The sequence below is a fragment of the Zosterops lateralis genome, assembly GCF_965231275.1.
Source record: "Zosterops lateralis genome assembly, chromosome: 20".
Taxonomy (NCBI): Eukaryota; Metazoa; Chordata; class Aves; order Passeriformes; family Zosteropidae; genus Zosterops; species Zosterops lateralis.
The window spans coordinates 6001199-6027674 of record NC_139780.1 but is presented as its reverse complement, the minus strand read 5'-3'; the positions used below and the strand labels follow the sequence as shown (position 1 = coordinate 6027674).

The 26476-nt window shown below is 55.3% G+C and overlaps 1 protein-coding gene across 1 annotated transcript; it reads right to left on the bottom strand.

The window, feature by feature from the left end:
- Positions 1–1923: 1923 nt before the first annotated feature.
- Positions 1924–25077, bottom strand: PRRX2 (paired related homeobox 2; the record flags this gene model as incomplete). The annotated part of the gene is made up of 4 exons (XM_083875557.1): positions 1924–4500; positions 5062–5240; positions 5415–5599; positions 24834–25077. 4 exons carry the CDS (start codon positions 25075–25077, stop codon positions 4365–4367), a joined length of 744 nt encoding a protein of 247 aa, XP_083731683.1. The 3' UTR covers positions 1924–4364.
- Positions 25078–26476: the final 1399 nt, after the last annotated feature.

Genomic DNA, 26476 nt, shown 5'->3' with positions numbered 1-26476 from the left:
TCAGTCAGCAAGTCATGCACAAATGTCAGGCTATGGGGTCAAAAACAAGGAAAGGGGGTCCAGGAAGATCCTCCCATCACCTGAGACCCGCCCTTTTGGAATCACCTGGTTGAAAATCAACTGCTTTTAGGAAGGAAACAGTTTGCAAATGTCTTTGCAACCTTCCCCCACTCCCAAAGTTGTAGTGCATGGATGGACACCAACTCTCCTGCCAAAATTAGTACTGGTGATGGATGTGCCCTTCCTGGGAGGAAAAATGCCCCTGTCCTGGAAGAGGAGAGGTTGCACAATGCCTTTGAGCTCTTCTTCATTGACAGCCTTCCCCCAGTATCTCCCTCCCCTGTGGAGTGCAGACCCTGCCAGGTGAGCTGCAGCTCTCCACACTTGTCTGTCTCCTGCTTTGAGACCCCTCAGATGTCCATCAGCTCCTGGGAGATGACTGACCATGGGTTGAGACCTTCTGCTCTAGTGGAAGATGAACTGAAGTTGGGACAGTTCAGGCAGGAAATAAGTGACATATTTCCAGCAGTCAACAGTAATGAGTCACTGGAGGAATCTGCCCTGGGATCTGTCAGTTCATCACTTCCAAGTGTCTTTTGACTTGGGGCTGGATGTTCTCCAAAGGGATGCTCTGCACTGGCCATGTGCTGAGGACATGAGGATGCTGCTTGGGTGATATTCTTTATGCAGGAGGTTGGACAACCGGCCTTAATGATCTACAAGCCACTTACTGAATTAATAAATAAGTGGTTACAAAGCAGCAGCAGAGCAGAGATGGTCAAGTGTGTGGGACTGTGGAGGGCCTGGGGTGATGTCCAATATGGGGACTTTCTTCTGTTGGGTGCTGCAGGGATGATATGGGATGAGCCTTGCTCCTCTCTAGGCAAAGCTGGAATTCATTGTTTAGGGGTCCTCCCTTCCTCAGCCTTGCAATCCACAGGATCCACATGTCCCAATGGCCACTGGGAGGGAGTTTATGGGAGGGACAAAGGTTGCTGCTGGGAGGGAGCTGATCCTGTGGCTGTCATGGAGCTGAGCCTCTCTGGGTGCATGGGATAGTGTTGTGATTCCCCTGGCTGTGTGGGGGGATTGAGGATGGCCTGGGGAGGAGGAGGTGACAGAAGCATCCTGTAAATGACACCACGTGAGCTGGCCTGACAGGAGGCTGCTGCAATTCAGCAGGTGAAGGCAAGTAAAAGAAACAATGGAAACCCAGGTGTCCCTTCTCCTCCCAGCTCTCCAAGCTCCTGGAAGTCAGCAGGGCAGCAGTTTTCTGCACAGGCAGTAGAATCCTTGCCACATTGCACCAACAAACATCACCCATCGTTAACTTTCTCACCCTCTCTGAACAGCACCATACCTTGGACCTCCGCAATATCTTGGGGTGGTGAATTTCAGGCTTTTTTTTGTGTTGTGAGGACACTTTCTGCCTTGCTCTCCAATCCTTTCCTAGCAATTCCTGCCACTTGACTCACTGTCTTTCATTCTGAGCATGAGCTGGGCAGTTTCCCCAGGGCACATCTTCACACCTCTCCACATTGCATTAAATCTGCTGCTTGATAGCTCAGCACTGTTTTTTGGCTGCCTCAACTATTTGGTACTGCCTTTGCCTGACCACTGATTCCTCCTGTTTTGGGTGCCTGATGCTCTGCACCTGCGGGCCTTTGCTCCCTGGAAAGTGCTCTACAATCTGATGGTTTATTTCTACCCTTTCATTTTTTTCAGCTCAATTTCTGTGCAGAATCTAACCCTCCTTGCTGCCTCTTAAATCAATTTCTGCCCAGGCTGCTTGTCCAGGACAGTTGGGGAAACCACAGTGGCTGGTGATGGAAGACTCAGGTCCCTATCACATGCACTGACATGGCTCTACTCAGTAAAATATTTATTCCTCCATTATTTCACAAGAGTTGTTTTTACAAAACCTTACAAAAATTTCCAAAACACAGACATGCAGAAGAAAAAAACAAATCCACCATGGATCTTGTTACAAGTAATTGAAATGTACAAATAGAAAGGGCGAGAGAGCTTAGATTACAATAATCCCTCAGTCCTGCTACCCCTCCATGAGTGCAATTTGTATCTCTTCTTGGTGAGTTCAGCATTGACTGACAAGCTGTGATAAGCTGCCAAAAGCACAGCAAAGGAGGGGCCCTAAGATTAGGAGCAAATGTTTTCAAATATAGATATACATATAGATATTTAGTGAAGAAATATTTATTCCCTGCTTTTTTTAGGTTTACAGAAACAGCATCTGCAAACTATTAAATGGGTTTATTTTCATTAATGTTCTCAAAGAGGCAGCGACATTTATATCCCTGTGGTTTCATCTTGTATAACTGAAAAAAGAGCCCTGTGCTTTCCATGGGAATAGGATCCCCCCAGCCCCCTCCTCCTGCCCCAAGTGCTGTTTCTCAGGGTGATTTGATCCACAGTGGATCCCTCTTCCCCCTGGCTTGGCAGGTCTCTGTGCAGTGTGGGGAGCTGTGTGCTCCTCTTCTGGCATGACAAATGGGAAAGATACCAGCCCTAGAAATATGGATGGGGGCAGAGGGTTAGTACTTAGGGTGACACTGCTCTCTGGATGAGGTGGACAGTGTCAGTCAGGCTGTGCCCTCTCCCTGCCTGCCAAGCTTGAGGAGGAGAAGGTAGCTGTTCCCAACTGGGGGCTGCACTGTAGAGCAGAGAGGGCAGGGGCTGGAGGCAGGATGGAGGGGCTGGTTCACCCCCAGGCAGAGGAGATGGCTCTCTCATCAGGACTCCAGCTCTGGGTGCTGGGTGAGTGCCCCCATGCTGGCATTGCTGGGGTGCAGCTGAAGGCTGCACTGGGTCCCACATGCAGGTGCAGTGAGAGCCCCAGTGGGAATAGGAGAGGATGCTCCTGAGAGCTGGGGGTCTCAGGTGGGCACTCTGTAGCTGTGGCACTTGCAGCCTCAGTGTCACCAACCAGAGGATGTTTACCTGGAGGAGGCACCTCAGTAATTGCTCTATTTGTCCTCAGCTCTGTTGCTGCAGCCGCCACACCAACCCCTTCCAGGGAAGCAGGGCTGCTGTCTTCTCTGTCCAGTCCACCCCTCTGAGCTGGTGGTGTCCCCATGCTTGGCTGGTGGCTCTTTCCAGTGGGTGAGGAAAGGGTGATCTGGTTTCCAGTGGGCTTTGTCCACAGGGACACCACACCTCCACCACTCCAGCTGTGGAACTGGCAGGGGAATGTAGAGACTGCGTCTCTCCACAGCTCAGTCCCATGGATTAGGGCCATGTTGCCCACCCTGTGTCCATCCCCCTGCATATCCCACCTCGGAGCCTCATAAGGCTGCGCAGCAGGGTGGGATGAGGGGGGAAACCATTTCCTTTCTGCAAAACCAAGAAAGCCTCCCCCCATGGAGCTGCCGGCCCCAGACCCCCGAGCACATCTGCAGAGCTGCCAACAGGGAGGCTATGCCTCCGGAAGACGAAGCCTTCGTTGGCACGAAGCGCTGGGAGCCGCCTACTCAGCTGGAACCCAACAGCTTTTTCCAATTTTCTCATTCCCTGGGACGGTTCAATGACCTGGGGCTCTGCAGAATCGCTGGCAAATCCACCGAGGCAGGGCAGCGGTGCCTGCTTGGGGATTGGCGATGCATCCCCAGCTCACGGGAGAGCTCACAGGCTCCAGGTGGGTCTGTGGAAATGCTGCAGCTCTGCTTGTCCCTCTGGGAAGGGACAAAGCCTGATGCCATCAGCATAGGCAGCTCCTAAATGCAGGTAGCAACAGTGCAGAGGGCTGGCCAAGACTGGCCATGGCATGGGTGAGCTATTGGCTTCCCAAAGTCCCAAACTTTGGGAAGTCCCAAACCCCACGCTGTGGCTGGGGTTGCACAAAGAAATGAACAAATGGATCAGCTTTGGCACACAAAGTTGAGTGCCGCAAGTCACAGCCTGGTGGAAAGGGGGGCTCATGATCCACCCACACTGTCCCTGCGGGAGGAGAAGACCCAATAACTCTTTGGCTCTCTGGGCAAGATACCCAAATTGGTCAAATCCAATAGTCCAAGATCCTTCCATGTTTGGAAGCAAATTCTTGTTCCCTTGGCAAGTCTGTTTGTCCTCAAAGAGCGTGTGGGGGGTATGTGTGTATATATAGCCGTTATTATAAGGGTGTGCGGAAAAGCAAGTTTCTAACCAAGTTCACTCCATATGTGGCTATAATTATGTGCCACTTCGGCCTAGGACTGACTCTACCTTCAGAAGGGAAGGGAAGAGGAGAGAAGATGCTGAGACACTGGATGAGTGGCATGTGTGTTGGGCAGGCAGCGGATTTGTCCTGGACCGGCACAGGAGCTCCACGCTGTATCCTGGAGGAGGCCATGGGATGGGGTTTGCCCTGCTCAGTTCACAGTTGGCACCTGGTTCTGATGGAGGCTGAACTCTTTGGCTTTGAGGCGCAGGCTGGCGATGCTGTTGGCCATGTTCACCCCTTGGGTGGGCGTTGCGGTCCCGCTGGAGCTGTACGACGGCACAGTGCTGTGGGGAGGGAGCAGGGAGGAATGAGGCAATGGCCCATGGAAAAGTCCCCATGCCCTTTGCGGTCCTGCTGGCTTCCCAGGCCAAGTTGGCTGTTCCCTTTTGGAGATCTCTCACAATAACAGCCAAGGCTTCAGCATTTTTATGTGCTTGGATGGATGTGGGAACCCCTCAAACTATGCACCAGGAGGCCCTGCTTTGTGCTTTTGGATGTGATGGCTGAACATGAACAGCTGGGAACCAGAAGGGACCCATGCCACCTCCTGTGCCGAGATGCGGGAAGGGTCAGCACAAGGCCAAGCAAATCCCTTGCGAGGACCAGGACGCCTGCTCCACCCCTGAAATGCAGGGACACAGGGAAGCCTGCTCAGTGTTGGGCAGCAGAAGCTCAGAGTTGAAATGGTTCCCAAAGCCAAGTCAGACGAGCTCCTTTCAGCCTCATAAAACTCCCCAAATCCCCAGCAGTGGCACAGGGCTGCATTCCTGTGGCACTGCAGTGGTCTCTAGGCAGCCCTGCCCCACAGCCACCTCCTCCCCAGCTCCTCCAGAGCCTCCACCTACCTGTATGGGGAGGTGCTGGTCCAAGAGAGATACTCTGGGGTCAGTGCAGTGGGTCGTGGTGCCATGGGCTGCTCAATGGCTGCTTCTTGGCTGTAGGATTTGAGCAGTGATGCTGATCTGTTGGCCAGCATCGCCCTCTCATTACGGCGGAACTTGGCCCTCCGGTTCTGGAACCACACCTGTGACAGGGGGAAAGGTGGTCAGTGGGGGCCCAGTGAGAGCAGGGATATCCCAAGCATCTGTCCTATGGGTCATGGTGATGTGCAGGATGAAACAAAGGAGGGAACAGCCTCTGTTCCTCCTGCCTGGGGGCGAGGCACAGGGTGTTTTCTCCCACACAAACCTGTGCTCACCTGGACTCTGGCCTCACTGAGGTTGACCCTTCTTGCCAGCTCCTCCCGCACAAAGGCGTCGGGGTAGTGTGTCCTCTCAAAGACCCTCTCCAGAGCCTGCAGCTGGCTGCTGTTGAAGGTGGTGCGGTTCCTCCTCTGCTTCTTCTTCCTCTTGGCTGCCCCACAGCTTGGGCTCAGGCTCTCTCCTGTGGGGAAAGAAGAGAGGCCACATGAGAGCCAGACCCATGTGAGACCCCACGACCCAGCCAAGCTCAAGCCCTCCTGGGGGTCTGCAGTGTCCTGTTCTGTGCCCACCATGCTCTGTTCAGGCACCTGGGGAGCTGCAAATGTGCAACCCTGTGATGTCCATGAGAATCAAAACCTATTTTGATGACCTGCTGGAGCTTAGGGTTAACCTCAAAATTTACCAAGGCCTGTGGTGGTTTTACATCTGGCTAAAACCATGTGGACCTGATTTTGAATACCAAGTGTCAGTGTATTCTGGGGCTGCACTTGATCCAAGCTGGGGCTCAGCTCTTGCTAAGACTTTAAGTCAAGCTTTCATGAATGGTGATGTAAACTCAGCACCAAAACACCCCCAAGATGTGGGTCTCAGCTTCCACCTCCAGCATCCCCCGAGGCCCCAGCTGTGGCATGTCCCCAAGGTGACACAGGACTGCAGCCAAGCATCTGCTCTTCCAACCCTGGTCTTCAGAGCTCAGAGCGAGCGGCACCTTGTCTCGCAGGGCTCAGCCTCCGCAGTGTTTATTTCTGGGTTTGCTGGCTCACGGAAACGTGAAGCTGAGGGTGTAGTCTGGTTTCTCAGTATTGATCTAGGGCTGTCAGCCAGGCTGAGATTAATCTCCTCTTTGTCACTAATATCATAAGGTTTGGGCAAGTTTATGAAGCTTTTTTCCGAGACACCCAGTCTGCTGCCTGCAAAGGCTTTGTGGGTAGCACGACTCGCTGTCGTGCTCCCTTGTGGAGGTACTGGTTAATGATTCTTTCTGTTAATAAACCATCTGGATCCAATCTGTACCTACTGGTGGGAAAGTATTTTGGGATTATTTGAAATGTTAATAATTTTTATGACATTCTGATTCATGGCAGGGGTATGCTGGGGCTTTCTGCTCTATATCATTGCAGAGGCCAGGGTGGCAGAACTCACCATCCCCTGAGTATGCTCACAAATTAAATACTTGCTAATAATATTGATCGTGATACTTATTTAATAAGTGCAGCATTTTCAGATAATGCTTGAGCAACAAACAAAATCTACTGGAAGGGATATTAACTCTGATGCTGTCAAGACGCTATCAAGCTGTTGAGCAGGAGGAAACTGCCAAGATCTTTAAGGCCAGAAAAACCTTCTTGCACCTTAACTCTGAATAATTCAAGCCATGAAACGTCAAAAAAAAAGTTTTTCATCAAGTCCCTAGTACCCCTATGTGCCCAACTTTGCCATTCTCCCAAGGCCTCTTTGCAGGCAGCGACATTTCTCTGGGTCTTTTATTGTGCTGTAGGTACAACTTGGCCTTGGTTGACCATCAGCAATCTGTGATCTTGTATTTTGAATATGGCCTTCTTGGCTGGGTGAAGACACAATGGACAGTGCCTGAAATATGTGGGTTTGAGATCCTTTCCCCAGCCAGGAAGCCACAGACTGCCCTTTGCCACCAATCGTGTTTAAAGGCTCACAAATAAAATTCTCAGAATTCCCTCCAGCACTTGTTCCTGCAGCTTCAAATGTTCTGCCAGTCTCTGCTTTCCAGTTGCCCCTTTTAGTTAAACTCCTTTTTTGGTCCTGTTTTCCTTCAGCGAGCTAACGAGCCGCTGGATTAAAATACATGAAGTCCAGCCATGGTTGTCCCTGAGTTTTCTGGGAGCTTGGGACTGAAATGGGAACCATCAGGCTGGGAAAGAGCTACAGGATGTAACAGGGTGAGAGGTTTCCATGCTGGGTTTATGACCATGCCACAGGGCTTCTGGGGAAATGGCAGATCAGGGTTTGGTTCAAAAGGCGTAGTCACAAGGGCACACACTGCCCGTCACCAAACTGGCAATGATTTCAACAGAACCCTGGGACATGTATAAATAAAATTTATAAACCCCCTTTGGCTTCATCCTCAATTTAAACCTGGCTATAGGACTTTTCCATAGTGATGACTTTTCTCACCCACTTTAACTTGGCTGAAAGAAAGGAGGAGGAGGAAAGTTTTTTAAAATCAATTCTCAATCCAGTTCTGTAGCATCTGGTCACATTTCTGGCTGGTTTTTATCTCCCCAAACCCACAGAAGGAAGAGCTAAACAGCCACAGGAGACAAGTGGTGCTGAGTGCTTCCTCTATAGGGCTGGCAGTCGTGCTGGGATCTAGGTTTAAGACCAGAGTTGGTTCCTGGGTTTTTGGAGACCTGCAAACCCTGGGCCATGCCAGCTTTGGGGCATTTTGTTCAGCCTCTATTGCTGCTTTTAATGGAAGGGCCTTCCACACCTTTTCCAGGCCATCTCTGTATGGCAGGGAGGCAGCTCCACACATGGAGTGCCTGCCTGGATCCTCTGCTCTGCTTAGGGATGAGCCTTGGTAATGCATCAACATCTTTTCCTCATTAGCTCAGGCACTGCAGGCTTGTGGGACCAGACAAATGCCACCCTAATTGCTGGTGGTGAGTGTTTGACAGGTTTACAATGTACAGTCAGGCTGGATCTCTTCTATCAGAGATGCTTTAATAGCCCCAAATCAGCTTCCCAAAAATGAGGATAGCTAAGTACTCTGTGGCATCAAAAAAGGAATGGGAGTGGGGATGGGGATGAGTTGGGTCCCCTGAAGACACTCTGTCCTCTCACTGCCATCAGCAGGACTTGGATTTAACCAGACCTGCTGACACCTTGATGGAGGAATTGGAAACCACTTCCCCAGACCAGTGGACTTCCAGGAATAAAAGTTTGTAATTGCACAAACTTAAAACCAGCTTCCCACCATCACTGCTCTGTCCCAAAGCAGTGCCTGCGGAGGTTATGGGGAAAGCCAAACCCTTGCCTTTGTCAGGTATAATTTGGGGGTTCATTTGGGCTGGAGGGACCAGTTTGGTTGGCCAACCCTGAGGTCAGATGGGCTCCTGAGCCTTCCCCCCAGCCACCTTCCCTGTATTTATCTTCCACTGATTACAATTTCCGCTGAAAGGAGAAGAAATGCAGGGAAAGGGGGAAAACAGGGGGGATAACATTACTGAATAACGAAAGATGACATGCGGGGGAGGATGGGGAGCGGGAGGCACAGGGGCTTTGCACAGAGCAGGATGGGCCAATGTGCATCACAAAAAAAGCCTTATATTGCCCCAGAGTGTTAGGAAAGACAGGAGACTTTTCACTTGTGATGTGGATGAGTTTTGGGGTGCTAGATGTGCCCTGGGTAACCTCCAGCCTCCTCTATGGGCTGTCCTGCCTCAGGCAATGCTGTGTGAGAGCTGCAGAAGCAGCCTAGGAGCAGTGCTGTGCCCTATGGATGCCATGGGGTGCTGGGAATCACCCCAAAACCCTTCTCCCTGTGGGAGCACCAATGCTGGCAAGTCTGGACTGTGCCACACTGAGAACTCCTGCCCCATTTGCAAAGGCACCACCACCCCAAGTCAGAGCTGTGCTGTGCCCCCTTCTCCAGCTCCTGACTTTTCCCTCTGTGCTTCCATTAGTTTTCCATAGGAAGGACTCGGTGGGTCTCAGCCTTGCTGCTAGGCTTGCCAAGGGGGACCCTTACACTGGCAGGGCCCCCAGCCTCCCACAGCTGCTGCTGAGCACTGTTAGGAGGTAATTTTCACTCGATTTCCACCAAGGCTTTGGTTTTGACTTACGAGCTCCATTAGTGCCTCAGAGCAGCAGCGCTCCAGATCAGCCAGCACTGACAATCCCAGCAGCTCACTCCCCTGAGCCCTGGAAACACGGATCCTCTCTTGGGATGTCTTTCAGGGATGGGCTTTATTGCCAGCCATGCTCAGTCTCCCCTCTGGACACTCAGTTTGGGGTTTTTTTTTTTGCAAAATGCTCATCCAGAGCACAGTGTTTGCCCAGCACCATCCCTGCTACCCCAGACGGTCACTTCAGCCAAATTCCGGCCTGTCTCTCCCCCAGGGGCTGCTGCAAACCCCTCTCCCTATGAGTACCACCACATCTTGAGGTAAGTTTTCCTGAATCCAATTCTACCACTTGGCTTTGGGGTGCAAATACCCCCATTTTCCAGGTCAGAAGGCAGCAAGTTCAACCCTCTCACGCAAAAAGCCCAGGCTACATCTCCTCCAACGTGTTTCATTTTCCACTGCACCGCAGCCCCCATGGCCCTGAACAGTTTTCTGTCATTAAATTATTTCACACGTTCCATTTATTTGCGAGCAGTTTGCCAAAGACCCTTTAAGCTTTAAATTTTTCACACTCCCCCCCCCAGCCAAAATGATCAAATCTGCTGTACTATTTACTTCCCTACTACGCCTGGAATGGCATTTTTTTCCTCCTTTTTTCTTCTTGGGTATAATTTAAGGGTTGAAATAGCCTGGAGGGAATTAGCTGTAAATTCTTCCTAAGACAAATAAATTCAGCCCTCTAAGTTTCTACATTTTTCAAACTGTTGAGAGACATTTTGGGTTTGTTTTACTTGAAATAATGATCGTGGCATATCTGACCCTCAGGCTGCGGCCAGCTCAAGCCAAATAAATAGCTTTTATTAATTAAGGTTTATCCTTAACAAATAAAACCCCAATTTGATCTCAGCCAGCTGAATTAGCAAAAATAAACAACGGGTTCTCTGGGCACTTGATGTGGATTTAACAAATTAACGCTCGGCCTTCATCAGGGAAGCCGCAGGGTGGTGGAGGTCTTTTACAGCCAAGAAATCCTTTGGAAAAACAATGTCTTTCGTTTCTCCCATGGTCTCTCTCGGTAAACATGTGCACTCCCTTCATCCCTTTATACACCCAGGGGAAGCGAGGAGAGCTCCGGCGATGACGTCTGCCAGAGTTTCATGTGCAATTGTTTAACTTGTTCCTCTAAATCATGCAAAGTCCTTTCCCCTCGGACTGCAGCGAGCTGGAGCAAAGCTCTGGGGTTTGAGAATTGCCCCTCCATGGTGTGTGCCCACTCCAGCTCCTCTTTATTCCACAACCTCCAGCTGAGACACCTGAAGCCAAGGTGTGATTTGGGGGTGCATGAGCTGCCAAGTGCAGATGATCTCTCTTTCCAACAGCCACTTCCAACCATCCTGCCTTGGGATGCAGTTGGAAACAGCCTGGGAGCCCATGGGGGGTTTTACCAGGGCTTTGCAAGGAAGAGAGATAGCAGGAGGGATGCTCCACAGGCCAAAGGGAAGCTGGGCACAGGAAGAACAGGGTTTGTTGCAGAAGGGATGGTGAGAGATGCCTACACCACAACGGGTCTTTAATCTCCCCAAATCATCTTGGAAAGCCTGGGGGGCTGAGAAGCAGCCAGGAATCTGCCCCTCCACACATGCTGAGTCACCCAGGTACAGTGCCTTTCCTGCACCCACCAGAGAGTCCAGCCTGGGTGCACAGGACCAACACAGCACCAGCCTGAGAGCAAAGCCACATTGGTGAAACTCCCATTTTCTGCATGGTTTCATCCCACTACCCAGGGGAGAAGCCTTTGGGGACACCAACCCCTGCCCACAGGATGGCAGCCCCAGCTTTGCTGGGCATGATGCTGTGAGGTCTAAACCCATCCTGGGAACATCCATGGATACGAAGGACAGGGCATCCCTGGGGAACAAGGGCTGTCAGCCCCTCCCTAGGCTCCCACCTCCTCATCCCAACCCACTGCCACTCCCTGTTCCCCCTCCAGCCCAGCCCCAGCCTCACAAAGACCCTGGGAATGCTGAAGGCTCTGGGGGGAGGTTGAAGCTGGGGGGGTCCAAATGTGCTGAGTCCGAAGGAAACTTTCTCAGCTCAAGTGGCATACATGAAAAATTTAAGAGAGGGGCAAGTCCCAGCTACTGGAGAAACATTACAGCGAAATGTTTCCGAGGATGTTTCACCTCATTAATTGTGAAAAAACTGAAACGCTGACACGTTTTTACAGGCTGCCAGTTTTGCTGGGGGAAAAGTGTCTCTGTTTAAAAGGAGCAGCAAAAGCCTGGACCAAGAAAGAGGCCAAGGCTGTCCCAGGGGGGCCTTAGCCTGTGCTCACTGACAGGCAGCAGCAGCGTATTTTATGGTTATAGAGCTGCCTTTGCACCAGCCAGTAACCACCCAGCACCACAGTTTGCTACCCCCAGCCACACAAACACCCTTTTGGGTGGATTTTGAGAAGATCCTGCCCAACAGTGCTGCAGCTCCAGGGATGCTCCATGGACCTGCACCCCCAGAGCCCAGGAGGTTTTCCCCTTGCACCCCTGCATGGTGTGTGGTGTCTGAGCACCCATCACAGCAAGTCCAGCTGAAAGCCAGAACAAACCAGGAAGGTCCTGGCTGAGCCAGCAGCATCCCTGCACCTCAGTGGGGATGTGTCCAGCCTGTGCTGGTAACCTGGTGGTGGCACTGAAGCCTTTTTATAGCTCATTCTTAGTGCAGCAAATGCATTGGGAACATGATGTTTAGATGGGTACTGAGAATAGAAAGAATGTGAAAAGGAAGATCCCCATGTCATGAGACACTGCTTCCCTTAGGGATGGTTTCAGCCCAGAATTAGCCTCCAAATTCACTGCTGAGAGCTGTGAGTGGATTCAGAGCTGGCTCTCCAGTCGGCTCTGGAGCAAGGGCAGCCATGGTGCAAAACCCAAGTGCACGAGAGGGAGAAGATCAGGAAGTCACAGTGAGGAAGGAGGAAGACAATGAAAAGAATGAAGGGAAGCAGATGCTGGAGATGCCAGGTGAGGAACCAGCCAGCCAAGTCTTGTGCTGTGATTTAGAGAGGATGCCCTGAAAGCTGATGAAATCCACAGGGCTGCAGGCAAAGCCCTGAGGCTCTGAGTGCTCAGGAGCCCCTGAACATTCCCAGCACTTCCCACCATGCCAGAGGCTACTGCCCTGGCCAGAGGCTCCTGCACAGCCCAACACAGCACTCACCCAGCTGAGGCCAGGCCCCAGGAATGGTGTTTTGGCACAGCCAGCTCCTGCGTCAGCGGAAGCATTTAATGAATTAATTGCAGCCACATTCCCTGAAGGAGGAGGCAGGGTTGGTGGGATGCTGTCAAGCCTCAGGAAGGGGCTGGGGAACATCTCTGGCCACAAAGCTCTGGTGGGAGTAAGGGGAGTAGGCTGAGCAGCACAAGAAATTCCTGTCCACTCTCCCACGGATCTGGGAGAGATGGTGCCATCAGAATCACAGGATGAATCACCCGCCCTTTACCTGGGGTGGGAACTGCCTGTGGACAGACCTTTGGAGAAGGTGACACGGACACCTCCTGCTGCCGGGCTCAGTGGCTCGGGATGCACTCCGGCATCCTGGCCCCAGCCCCGAGCCTGCGTGAGGATCCAGACCACAGAGCCTGGCCCCATCCGCATTCCCTGACACGAGAAACAGCCCCGAAGGCTGCGGCAGCGCTGGCGCCCGGCGCGGGACCCGCCTCCGGCTGTGCTTCCCCCCTGCCCGTCCCCCGCACCCCGGGAGCCGGAGCCGGGGCCTTTGTGGGGGCTCAGACTGCCTGGCTGCTCCCGCCGGCGGTGGCACCGGCCCAGGGCAGCCAGCCCGGACCCGGAGTGCTGAGAGCATCCCTTGGGCTCCACGCTCTGCGAGAGAAACGTTCCCTCCCAGGGCCGCGGCAGGCGGGGTGACCCCAGCCTGGCTCAGGGCTGCAGGAGCTGCCAGGAGCATCCCGTGTGCTCACAGGAGGCTGCGGCTGCAGCCCGACACAATGGGCTGTCCCGGCTCCAGAGCCACCGCTGCCTCCATTGTGTCAGCACTCCGTGGGGATGGAGCTGAGCTGAGGCAAATCTCGGGTGTTGCTCCACAACGGGTTTGCCCCTCAAGGAATGGCATGGTGAGGAGGAAAGGCTCGTGGGAAAGGCCAGCGTCTGCACGGATTTGCTGGGTACAGTGGCTTTGAGAAGTCAGGATCTGGCATCTTCCCTGCTCATGGCAGGGAATCATGCAACTCAAAGGGGTTTGCACCCCTCTTTTCCTAGTTGTGGCTGGAGTCACACAGAGCCTCCAAAAACTCATCCACAGAGGTGCCAGTCTGGATGTCCCCTCCAAATGCCAAAGGGGGAGAGGGGAGACTGGACAGATATTGGGATGGGTGCCCCTGGCATGCAGGGATGCTCTGAGAGGCTGTGTCAGACCAAAGGGCTCCTCAGGCAGATGTTTGTGGCTGCAGGGCTGGGGGTAGCAGGAGCTGAAGTCCTCCCAGCACAGCCAAGTGCCTCAGGAAAAGACAGCATGGTGGGTTTGACTGATCCAAGCCAAGTTCTGAGCAGCACCGACCAACGGGGGAGCAGGAATTTTCATTTTGTTCTCCTGTGAATTTGCCAACCGCCCCCCCTCCCCCCCCGCCCCGTGGAGGCCCAGGGACCAACAAAAGGCCCTCGCTCTCCCACAGCCACCACCAGCCAGGAGCCTTCCCGGCAAGGAGGCATTCACTGCAGAGCTTGCTTTCATCTCCCAGCCAGGAGACTTCCTCGGGGTGGGATGAGAGCAGTGCTTGGGCTGTCCTGCACCTCACACACTGCAGCACCCTGGGATGCTCCTGGAGATCCATTCCCTTGGGGATGCAGCCTCCCCTCTTTGCCAGTTCATTAAGAGCAGCATGGTGGTGGCTCACGGATGTGTGAATGGGCCTCCGTGGCTCAGGGAAACAGCCAGCACAGACCCTGTGGCCAAAATGCTGGGATTTGGGTCAGCCCCAGGCACTGCAGTGAGGGGTCTGGGCAGAGGGAACAGCCACGGTGGCTCCCCACAGCCACTGGAGAGTGGGATGGTGGGACAGAGGATGGACAATGCCAGCACAGACCCTGCTGCCCTACATCAGGGCTGAGCATGCTGCTTCCCTTCCCCATCCTGCAGACCTTTTAGGCACCATTTGGTGCATCCATGATGCCAACACAGAGGCGTCAACATCACTCACATGCAGCCACCTGACATAACAGGTTACCTGGTTTTCCAGCAGGGCACAGACATGTTATTAATTAACACTAATGAGACCTGTGCAAGCACCAGCCCAGGAATAGCACCGGCCTGTGCTTGCAAAGTGCCACCAAAATCCTGGATTTAACTGCAAAGTGAGTTTTCCTGGGGGCTGGGAAGGGGATGAGGGGTGCCTCAGGCCATCACGGTGTTGAGAGCTCACTGGGGCTTTTGCTCAGTGTTTGAAAAATAAAACTGTATCAGCCGGGGCTGCACAGCAGAAACGTTGTGTGGAGGGCTGGCTCCCAGCCAGGGACCCCTGGCATGGTGATCCCAGCCTTCCTCTCCTCCCCAGCCCCCCCCCCCCAAAAAAGGTGTTTTTTTTAAATTTAATAGGCAAAAGCCCAAGCAAGCCAGTCCCAATGGCATCTGGCACTGAAACCCAACACCAGCCCCACGAGGTTAAAGCAGAGACCCCATTGCATCAGGGTCATTGCCAAGGGGGGGAAGGAGGCAGGCAGGGACAAGGGGGAATGATGAGAATTCCCATGATGTCCCCTCCTGCTGCCCACTGCCACTGCCCCAAGTCCCTTTTCTTTTTTGAGGCCAAAAGGATGTTTTTCACACCCAGGCCAGCAAATCACTGAGCACCCATTAGATCAGTGAGCACCAGCACCTGCTGAGAGCCCATTCCACTGCCACCAACTGTAGACACCGGCATGCCTGGCCAGGGTGTGGGATGGGTGTGAGCCCCACTGGGACCCCATCCCAGCCCTGCTCCAAGGAGGACCCTCGTGGGCTGTGCCTGCACGCACAGACGTCCTGGAAGGCCCTGCCAGCAAGCAGCATCTCTGTCCTCCAGTCTGGTTTTCATTTGAGGTTGGTGGCCTCTCGCCAAATTTATTGTAAAACATTCATTTTAATAAGTGGCTAGTATTTTTTTTTTTTCAACCCAGCCTGGTTAACTGTTTCCAGGTTAAAGCAGAACCCTGCATGGCAGGGATGGCAGGGATGGCAGGGGCAGTGAGGACAGTGGGGACAGGATCACAGTCAGGTTGCTGAGGGCAGGTGCCAGCCAAGGGGAGGACACCAGGGATGACAGGATGGAGTCAGGAACATCAGGGTCCTGCTTCTACAAAGGTCAGCAGAGCTGAGACTCTCACCCTCATCACTCCAAGCTTTCATCCCCTTCAGGTCCCCAGGGAGACCAAGCACCCTTCTGCCACACTGGGCACCCTGACACCCTGATACAAAATTAAAACTTACTGCCCAATGGGTAACTGGGTCATGTCAAACATGCAGAGGGCTTCCTGAAGTGGACATTGCCTGGTAGTTTAGTTTCAACATTTGTTTTAAGTTTTGTAAACCTCTAATACTAATAGAAATGCTTGAGTGTCTTTTAATTTAAATGAAAACAGTTTTTTTAAAATTTAAAAATTCCCCTGAAGTATTTACAACCCCCAAATTACAGCCATGTGGCCAGCCCAGATGAGAAAGTGAATTTGGTGAGAAGGAGTGTGGCAGCTGCCCCAGCCCAAGCCCAGCCCAGCACAGCCCTGTAGTGGCCGTCCCCATGTCACCTGCGTCCCCTGCACAGACTCTGCTTCACACTTTTGCTGGGGACACAGGATCCATGGGTTGACCAGCCCCTGGAGCTGCCAGCTGCAGCTGTCCCCAGCAGGATGGCATCTTTCTGTCTTTCTTGCCTTTCTTCTGTCCTTCTATTTTTGTCTTGTCTCTTGGGTTTGGGGACAGGAGCTACCCATGACCCATCCTGTACCCTCCCCAGCTGTGCTGCTGCAGGACCAGGCTCTTTGCACCCAGTGCTGTGTCCGGGTTCCTCTAAGTGCTCCCCTGCACCACCGCTGCTACTGCCACCCCCAAGTCACCCCTGACAGCCCGGGCAGTGTCCTGGGGTGCAACACAACCTCCTCCACTAAGGAACACCCTGCAGGACCTGGGGTACAGCGTGACTCCCCTGAATGGCTCAGTGCCACACACCTCCCCCTGCACTGCCCTGTACAGCTTGGAGTGCTGTGGAACCCCACCACACACATCCTGCATTGCCCTGTACAGCTTGGGGTGCTGTGGAACCCCACCACACACACCCTGCACTGCCCTGTACAGCTTGGGGTGCTGTGGAACCCCACCACACACACCTTGCATTGCCCTGTACAGCTTGGGGTGCAGCACAATCCTCACCCCACCCAGCAATGCCCTCCCCAACCTGTGGTACAATGCACAACTTGGGGTGCGAAGCAGCCCCTCCAAACACACACTGCAATGTCCTGAACAGCCCAAGGCTCAACACAGCTCCCCCCATCAATGCCCTGCACAACTCGGGGTGCAATCCCCAGCCCGGGGTGGCTCAGGCAGCCGAGCCCCGCGGTGCCAGCGCTGCCCCTGGCTGGGCTGCGGTGCCTGCGGGGAGCGCCGGGCTGTGCCCCCTCCCCAGCACCCCGCTGCCATGTGCTGCTCCCCGCCGCTCCCCCGGCTCCCCTGCCATGTGCACTCCAGTTTCCTTGCGTGTGAAGCCTGCAGCCTCTCGGATTCAGTGGCTGGAAAGGATGGCGCCTCTCCACATCTGGTTCAATGCGCGAGCCTGGCGCCTGGCTTAGCCACAGTCTCCATTCAGAGACACACAGACTTTAATAGACTCATACAATTCTTCCTGATCTATCACTGCAGCCGCAGCTGAAAAGCTGCTTTATTATATGCACTCAAAGGGGGATGAGGAGGGAAGGGGAGGGGGCCGGCGGCTGGCGCTGCCGCTCTCTGAAGGCTCCCAGCCGGCCTGGAATCCCCCAGGACCTGAGCGGTCCCCCCAGCACTGCCCAGCCTCCCAGGGGCTGTTATCCCCCCCTAAACCCGCAGAAAACAACAACACTGCAGCCTCATTATCTCTCCTGCTCAATTAACGCCCTCCAAGCTGCCGTTTGCAGCCGCACAGCTGGGGCTGAGGGGGACGGGGTGGCAAAGGCAACCCTGCCTGTCCCCTTAACATCCCCAAGGATGGTTTTGCTCCTTCACAAACTGGAGCGATTTCGCGCAGTTCCTGCAGCATCAGCATCCCGCGTTTACCCCGCAATTCCCCGCCTGAGGAGCCGCACCCGGCGGGACCTGGCGGGGCTGAGAAGCTGCCAGCGATGCCACCGGCACGTCCCGGGGCCGGGGCTGCTCCTCCCCGGGCCAGCAGAGCGCAGGGAAGTGTCTGCTGAGGGATGCTGAGCGCGGACAGGGCGTTTCGTCACGCCGTGGGAAGGTTGGAAAACATCGCCCGCGGTCACGCGTCCCTCGGGCAAAGGCAAACATCGGGAATGCCTCAAGGGCGACGGTAGGAATTTTTGTGTTAGTTCTCGGAAATTCAGGGTTTGTCCAGCGAAAAACAAGCAGTTTGGCAGTTTTGGGGCAGTCCTCGCCAAAAGGCATCACAAAACCGCCTTGAAACCCCAAATCAGGCCCTTCTCCCCAAAAGCTCTGCTGTTTCCATCATCCCTGACCCTTCTGGGCATCACCAAGGCCAGGCAGGGGGCGGCTGCCTCTGCCCACCACACTCCAACTCTGTTCCCAGCTGCTTTTTCCAGCCAGGAAAAACCTGATCTGCATTAACCCTGGTCTAAATCCTTGCTCAGTCCCAGCTCAGGCCATCCATAACCCACTGCCCCAGCACTTTAAAGGATGCTCTGACCCAGTTCCCTGGCTCAGGGATCCCATCCTGGAAGGAAAACTTCTTCCAGCTTCAGCTCATGCTGCAGGGAGGGAATGAGATGCCAGTGTGGGGACACCAATTCTGCCAATCCCAAAACACCCGGGTCCCAACCCTGCTTCAAACCTCATCCCTTCAGCTCAATGATTTTACAGCTCTGGGGAGATAATTCCCAGTGGCTGGAGGAAATCAGCCTTGGGTGAAGGGGGTGATCAGCACCACTCCCTGGGAGAGAGGAGATTTTCTAACGAGGCAGCCTCAAAGCCCCAAATCATTTCATCAGCCTCCCAGCTACAGACACACGCCCAGGCTCTCTTAAAATGCTGATTCGTTGAAATACACCCATCTTGGCTGCACAGAGTCGAAATTTCATATTTTTCCTGTGAATCAGCCCCATTCCCTGAAATAACAGCCCAAAAGGAGAGGGGAAATAATCTTGCACTGAGCTGTTCCTGGTCGAGCGAGACACAACAGCCGAGGGCGGGACAGGCAAGGTGTCCCTGCACCCCAACACCCTCCTGGGCTGGGCATGGCTGTGTCAGGGGGTGTCTGAGCTGCTGCTGGGGACTAAAACACATCACTGGGTGCTGCCAAGGCTCCCAGGGAAGTGAGGCAAAGCCTTGTGTCCCCATAACATGTAGGACCCCATCACTGTCCCTTCTGGACACTGTCACACATTTATTCTCCTTGCTGGAAAGTGTTTTCAGAAGGAGCATCCCCCACAGCAATGCCTGCCAAAACCCGGCTCACCGGGGGTGCTGAGCACAGAAAAATCCCAGCAATGAGAAGTGGGGGAGAAAAGTGATTTTCCTGCCCTCCTGGCCCTGCCAAGGCTGCTCCAGCTCTTGGGCTCCTCTAGCCAGAGGGTTCCCATCTCCCCAGGCCCTGGGTCTGGGTTTTTTTTCCCTCTCCCGTCTGGCAGGAGCTCTCCCAGCACAGAACTGAGCACGTGTGGGGATCCCGCAGAGCCTTGAGAGCGCTGCAGGAACGTGCTGGTATGTGTTTCCCTGTGCCCTGGGGAGGGCTCAGTGTGGGCAGAGCAACTTCCTGGGGCCCCTGCTCCAGCCCAGAGCCCCCCGAGCTGGGGTGGGGGGAGCCTGGAGCCCAGGTGGGGATGTTCAGCTCATCTAGGGGCAAATTTTCTCCAAATCAGAGCCCTGGTGTTACCAGTCAGCAAGAGCCTGACAGGAGCCCATGGCAGAGGGAAGAGCAGGATGGTGACCCAGTGTCACCACGGGAGGAGCAGGAGGGTGAGTGGATGTCACTGTGGGAGGAGTGAGATGGTGAGTGTGTGTCACCCTTCCAGGCTGGAGGGCACAGGGAAGCACACAGAGGTGGCACCAGGGTGAACTCCATGCAAGAAGCTCCATGAGAACTGGGGTCTCTTCCAGCTGTGACCCCCATTCCTGCCTGTGCCTGGCTGTGATTTGTGCTGCTCTGGCTGGTTCTGCATGGTGGTGACCTAATTCAACCCTTTATCCTCCTTATGCCATGGGAAAGCAGCACTCCCACCCCACGGCAGTTTTTGGATAGATGGGACCTGAGAACCAGTTTCCTCTTGTGCAGGGCAGGGGACCATGTGCAGGACAGTGGTCCTGTGGCACAGACACAGGGTAAGAACCACAGTGGAGGGATGGGGAAGCCTAGCAGCAGGAACACTCTGCAGGTTGGGGCTGTCCCCTTCCCCTGCATCAGCCTGGGGTGTACAGGATGGGTCCCTCAACACAGCCCCTTTTTTCCTGACTGGGCTCCCTGTGAGTGGCTGAAAGTCCGTCAGACCCGTCAGGCTCCCATCCATCCATCCATCCATCCATCCATCCATCCATCCATCCATCCATCCCTTTTGTTACCAGCAGTGCAGTAAGCAAAAACAAATGTGGAGGGCTAAGAGGGGCTGCAGGGTGGGGAGCTCCCACACAAATTAATTGGTGCTTACTGACTAATTGCTGATGGATGCTGCACTGGGGACCTGCCAGCATCAGGCACTGGACAAGGGCCCTCCCCTCCTCTGGGGACCATCCCACTCCAGCATCCCCTAAAGGCATATGGGGAAAATCCTCTTGTCCTGAGGTCTGCAGCCCTCAGAGCCCTCCAGGCAAGGGGTGTCCCCCAGGCTGAGGACAGGGAGGTGATGTCTGGTCACAGGAGCAAGGATGGCTCCTGTCCCGGTGCCACCCACTCGGCTGGGCTGGCCTTACAAGGACAGGGACGATTCACCTCCCCCTCTGCTTCAGATGCCACCGTTCTCAGCTCTGCCAACAGGGACTGTCCCCACCAAGGGCCCTGCAGGAGGGCCAGTCTGGGAGGGCAGCCAGGCACCCTGAGCTGGTGCTGTTTTGGGGAGGATGTTGCTGTTTGGAGGGATGGTAGGTGCTGTAAACACTGCACCCCAGCCCTGCTTCCCCACTCCAGTGTATCCCAACCTCATCCCACACGCCATGGCAAGCAGGAGGTGGTGCCACCCCTAAAAGCAGGGACACCTCCTTTAGGGAACAAAAGCCTCTCCTTGGAGAGCTGAGCCACATCTATCAGACAATTCTCAAAGCCTCTTCCCCTCCACAGGGGCTGTGTTGGGGTCCCTACGCCACTGCCTGTCCCTGGTCAGGTATCCAGAAACCATGGAAAGCCTCCCAGCAGAGCAGCCTGGGGGATGCCCAGCAGTTTTGGGGCTGTGGAAAGCAGATGGGTGCTGGAGAGAAAGGTCTGATGGGTGTGACAGGACAGGGGGGCCTCAGCTGGGTCCCTGTGCCCATGGCCCAATCTCACTGAGCCAGGCCCAGGGGACTGGCCACGAGTTAATGACACTGGGTTTAATTGTGGCCAAGCAATTAAACATGCACAGATGTCCCAGGGAGGGCAGATCCCCAAAGGCACATCCCAGTCATGGTGTTCCAGAGCTGCCTCCTGCCAGCACAAAGAGGTCAGGGTGTCCCTGAGCTGTGCCCACATCTGATGGGGACAAGTGGTATTTGGGAAGGCAAAGCAGCACAGCCAAACTCCGTCCTGTGAGCCAGGACCAGCACAGTCCCTGGACTGGGACACCACAGGGACATCACCTGGGATGGCTCTGCCAAGGAAGGTGCCTGAGCCCTGGGAGGAGTTGGGGGCTACCTGGGGCAATCAGCCATCACTTTAACTCCAGGACTAAGTCCCTTTTCCCCTCTGATACCAGGTCCTTGTCCCTCTCTGCTTCACTTCTCCCTTTTCAGCTACTCCAGTTTACATAATCAAACCAAATTTGTTGTAACAAAATCATAATCCTCTCTGTCCCTTTGGGTGCTGCTTCTTCTCTCTTTCATCACTGCTCTGCTCAGCCTCCTCACAGCCCCAGAACAGGTCAGAGGGCCCCAGGGGATGAGGAAGGGGCTGCAGGCACTGTTCTGAAAACGGGATGTCCAGAGGCCACCACACCACCCCATCCCACTGCCAGGTCCCAGGGGCTGTAGCCAAATAAATGGTCAATGCATGCCTTCCCCATGCCAAAAAATCCCCTTGGAGGGGTCACAGCTCAGCTGTGACAAAAGTGACTCTTTCTGAGTTTTCAGCCCCAAAGTAGCTGCTGGAGGCAATGCACGACTCCCTCTTCCATCCCCAGGCGGCACCAAAGTAAGTTCATTGTTTGAAAAGCCATCAGTCAAGGCTTGCTGGCTAAAATTACCCTCCTGCTTTATCATCTTGAGAACATTAAGGGCTGTTGTTAACAGATGTTTCGCGTTACACATTATTTGTTAGTCTAATGAAAGGAGGTGAACAAGCTTTCAAGACCTCAGAAGTTGTGCCGAAGGTTTTCGATGCGAGGCTGTTGCACCACTCCAGGGGAGAATGAAGATGAGGATGTGAATGAGCTCTCACCGCCCTGGTGACTTTTCCTTGTTCTTGCCTGGCTTGTGGGATTTCTGATTTTTGGGTGTCATGATAGGAATGAGTCACACAGATATTTGTATTGACCATCTCGGGAGGATGTGCTGGGTACACTCAGGGCCAGGCAGGGGCTGAGCAGCCCCTTGGGTGGAGAGGGAGTCAGGCATGGCTTTGGTCCTCAAAAGCCTGGAAAGTGGCAGGTGGGAAGGGATGTGCCAGCCCTGCAAGAGACTCCTGGAGGAGAGATGTGCCAAGGGCCCCCAGATATGGGGCTGCCTCCAGCCACCCTCTCCAGCAGGCAGGGCTGTGTGGTGGGGGATGTAAGACAGACTGAAGATCCCTCATCTGCCTCACAACTTGTATCAGCAGATAGCGACAGGGGGTGGGTGAGGTCGGAAAGGGTTTGAATCCCCTTCTGCAGATAATAAACCCCTGCCCTGAGTTTCTTTGGCTGTGCCAACCTCCGGAACAGAAAACTCTTACTGCTGCTTCCCTGGGGAAGGAGGTTTGTTGGGGTCGCAGCCTGCTGGGCACAGCCTGGAGCTGCCTAAAGCATCCTTGTGCCAGCTCTGCCAACACAGGCCCCCAGCCCATGGTGAGCCCTGCCTGGTCCCAGCAGCTTCACAGCAGCTTCAGGGCTGCTCTTCCTCCAACCCAGCAGCAAAAGGACCCCGATGGTTCCTGGCTGGAGCACAGAGCCACATCCTAAGGAGTGATGCAGGGGGCACTGTGTCCACTTGTGTTCACAACAAACCCACTGTCACCACCTGTGGGGCTCCAAACCTGCATCTGGCAGAAAAACCCCACAATGGTGAAGAGGAAGATGAGAGAAAACGCTGAGAGGCTGTTTTGTTTCAGGATGCCAATAAAAGATAAGGTCAGCAGTAAATGTTCCTCTGCTGTCACTGCACCGATGCCAAAAGCGTCACGGATCTGGAGCAAAAGGCTGATGCTCACAAAGGCAAGACTTTTGCCTGGTATTTTGAGTCTCCCCATGTCAATTTAGGAAACTGCATCCCAGTTAAGTCAGTGGCAAGCAAGTAAGAGTCTCTAAGGTCCAGCTTTGCATGCTCACAGGTTCTTATCTCTGTTTCCTTGTTCTCGCCCACTGCTCTCAACTCCCAGGTATTTTTCACCATCAGAAATGCTTCAACTGCTGGTCAGCTTGTCAGAGCATTCCAGATGCTGATGGTGTCTCTATCCATGCAGGCTTGCCAGAACAGGTGCTAATGGGGAATATCTGACATGGGCCAGCAGTGCTGGATCTGCAGACCAAACCCCAGGGCCTCTGCCCCAGAAGGAACGGGCTTTTGGGGTGAAGATTAGGCTTGTGGTGATCGTGCAGCCTCTCACTCTGTTTTTGGCATCACTCTGGGTCCACACTGAGTTCTTTGGGTGCATTAGGAGCCCAGCGGGGCAGTAGTTTCTCTGCTGTTTTGCAAACAGCCCTGTGAGCCTGCTGAGGGCTGGGTTTCCAAAGGCTGCACTGATCCCACACGGAATACTGTCCTCCCTACAGACCCACAGGGAGGAGAAACCCTCCCCACAGCCCCAAAGACACTGCCAAAAGTACAAACAAAACCCAAGGGAAAGGGAGGGAGGGTGGAAAATAACACTGAAAATACCAGATATCATCCCAAAAAGCAGCGTCCAGGCTCAGCAGAGCAGGCTGGGGGCTCAGTGGGGCTGCCCCGTGAAGGAAGGTGGTTGTGCAGGGAATGAGTTGTGGGTTGGAGAAAGATGCTTCAAACCTGCCCTCAGTGTAGGAGCCACGGGAGGGGACAGAGAAAGCCCCGGGGGGACTGAAGGGACTGAGCTCCCTTCAACAGCACAGATTCCCGAGTTCCCTGTGCACCCTGGCCAGGCACAGGTCAGACCCTCGGCAGAGCTGTCAGCACCCCGGGGCTGTAGAAAACAAACCTGGGGTAGCACAGCCCAGCCGGGAGACACTTTTGGGGAATGCCACCCCTCAGGGAGGTACCTGGGGATGGGAGGCTGCACCCCCACCCCACGCTCTGCCTCCCCTCTGTCACCTCCGTGTCCCGAGGCGCTCCGGGGGGCTCTGGGGGCTGCCAGCTGCCCCCGCGCTGTGGCTTTGCCCCAAGAATGGGGAGAACCCTCCTCACCCCCGCCCCAGGACCTGAGCGGAGATGCGCTGGACCGGTGGAGCGGCGCGGAGGGAGAGACGCGAGCGGGACTGTCCCGTTAAAAACGCGCCTCCGGGCCAGGAGCGAGCGCCACGGAGCCGCGTCCCGGGCCGGTCCCGTTCTCCTCTCCAGCCCCGCTCCTGTCCCTGGGGATGCCGGAGAGACGCAGCTGCGGCCGCCGGGACGGGACCCGCTGCGTCCCCGGTCCCCACGGCCCCGCCGGGCCGCCCCCGCTCTCCGCGCCCGGAAACCGAGACCGGGAGCCCCGAGGGAAAACGGGGACCCCGCAGGCCCCGGCACAGACCCACCTCCCGGGAACGTCCCGGTCCCTGTACCCCTGACCCGGTGTGGGGTCCCTGTGCCCCCTGTCCGGGGTGTGGGGTCCCTGTACCCCTATCCCGGGTGCGGGGTCCCTTTCTCACGGTGCGGGGTCCCTTTCTCACGGTGCGGGGTCCCTCTGCCCCAGCCGTCGGGGGATCGGCACCCTCGCAGCTCACCCCGACGGGGCTCCCCCGTCTCCGCCCCGGTTCTCCCCACCCCGCGGCGGGGGGACACCGACCCCCTCTGTCCGGGGTGCCCGGCCCGCGGCAGGGGGGACACGGCGGGGACAGCCCCTCCCCAAAGCTGCCCCATCCCCGGGGAGCCCATCCCGGGCCGGCGGGACTCACCGTCCTGGGGCGCTGCCTCGCTGCCGCTGCTGCCTCCCGACGGCTCCGGGACGGCCTTGCCGCTACCGGCGGGCGGGGGACCGGCCGCGGGGGTCCCGTTCATACCGGCCGCCACCTCCTCCAGGTCGAGGAGGTGGCTCACGCTGAAGTTTTTCCGGCTTTGAGCGTTCTCGGGCGGCTCCGGGCCGCGCACGGCGCCGGGGGCGAACGGCTTGTCCATGGCAAAGGCTGGCGCCGAGTCCATGGCTCCCACCCCCAGCCCGCAGCCCACCCCGAGGTGCCGGGCCGCTCCCCGGCCCCCTTTCCCACCCACCCCCCCTCCGGAAGAAAAAGAGAAAAAATTAAAATAATTATAAATATTTTTTTAAATAAGGGGTGAGGAGGGGTGGGGGGGGATCACGGCTGCCCTGAGTCCGGCTCCCTCCCCAGCCCCTGTTCCGCCTTGTGCTGACGTCTGGGGAAAAAACCACGCTCCCAGCCCAAACTTTCTTCCCCTGCTCTTTGCTCTGGAGCTGTTCAAACAAACGCCCCTGTGCTCTGAGCCGAGCGGGGCGGCCCCTCGCCCCCCCCGGCCCTGCGACCTGCCCCCTGCCAGGGCCCGAGCCCAGCCGGGAGAGGGGGGGCAGAGACAGGGGAGACCCGCTTCCCCCCCTTTACCCCATCCACATCACACCCCCCCAGCCCCGCTTTAAGTGCTTCTATCAACAAGTGTAAGTGGCTGCGCTCCGTGGGGAGGGATGGGGTGGGCTGGGAGCGGGGGCTGCAGGGAGAGGTGACCCGCAGGTTAGCGGGGGACACGGCCCCCCTCCACCTCCAGCCGCCCCCCTCCTCCGGTCCCCATCAAGCCCGGAGCAAGGTCACCTCTCCTGGGAAAAGCCTGGCTCTCTCGCCTTAATGAGATAATTACGTCCTGCACCACAGTTAAAAACTCATAGGCTGCTTCCCTTGAGGTTAGAAAGAAACCTCCCTAATGAAAACCAGCCACCGGGAAAAAGGAGTTTTTCCTCTTTAAAATTATATATATATATATATATATATATATATAATATCTATATACACAGAGATACACACAGATATGCAGGGAGGAGGCAGTGGGAGGGAAGGAGGGAGGAGGGAGAGGGGCAGAGCCCGGGGCTGGTCGCTGGTGCCCGGAGAGGGCCGGGCTCGGGGCGATCAGCAGAGATTGAAGAGGTTAAACAATTATTCCTTCCCCTCGATTGCAGCCGCTGCGGGGACAGATGGACAGGGCTGCGCGGGGTTCCACGCGAAACCTCCGGGCGAGACCGGCCGGCTCTGAGCTCACAAACATCGCTGCTCCAGCACGGCCCAGGGAGGCAAACCCCTGGCTGAGTTATTTTAACATTTGTCGAAAGCTTTTCTTGCGCTCCCTTCCCCTTCAAGTCGGAGGCGTGCAGATTTTTAAGCCAGCCAGTGCTGCCAAATCTGATCTTCCTGATGGGGAAGCAGCTTTCCAGAGCTCTCCAGCTTGGAAGGGGTGTAGCTGAAGGCAGATTTTGGCTCTCTCCAGCTCTGCGGGGGGCTCCTCCAGTGTGCAAACAAGCCAGCCCAACCTCCCTTCCCCCTCTTTTTATTTTTTTGTGTGTGGGGGGGTCCATTTATTGGTTCTGTTGGTCCAATCTGCT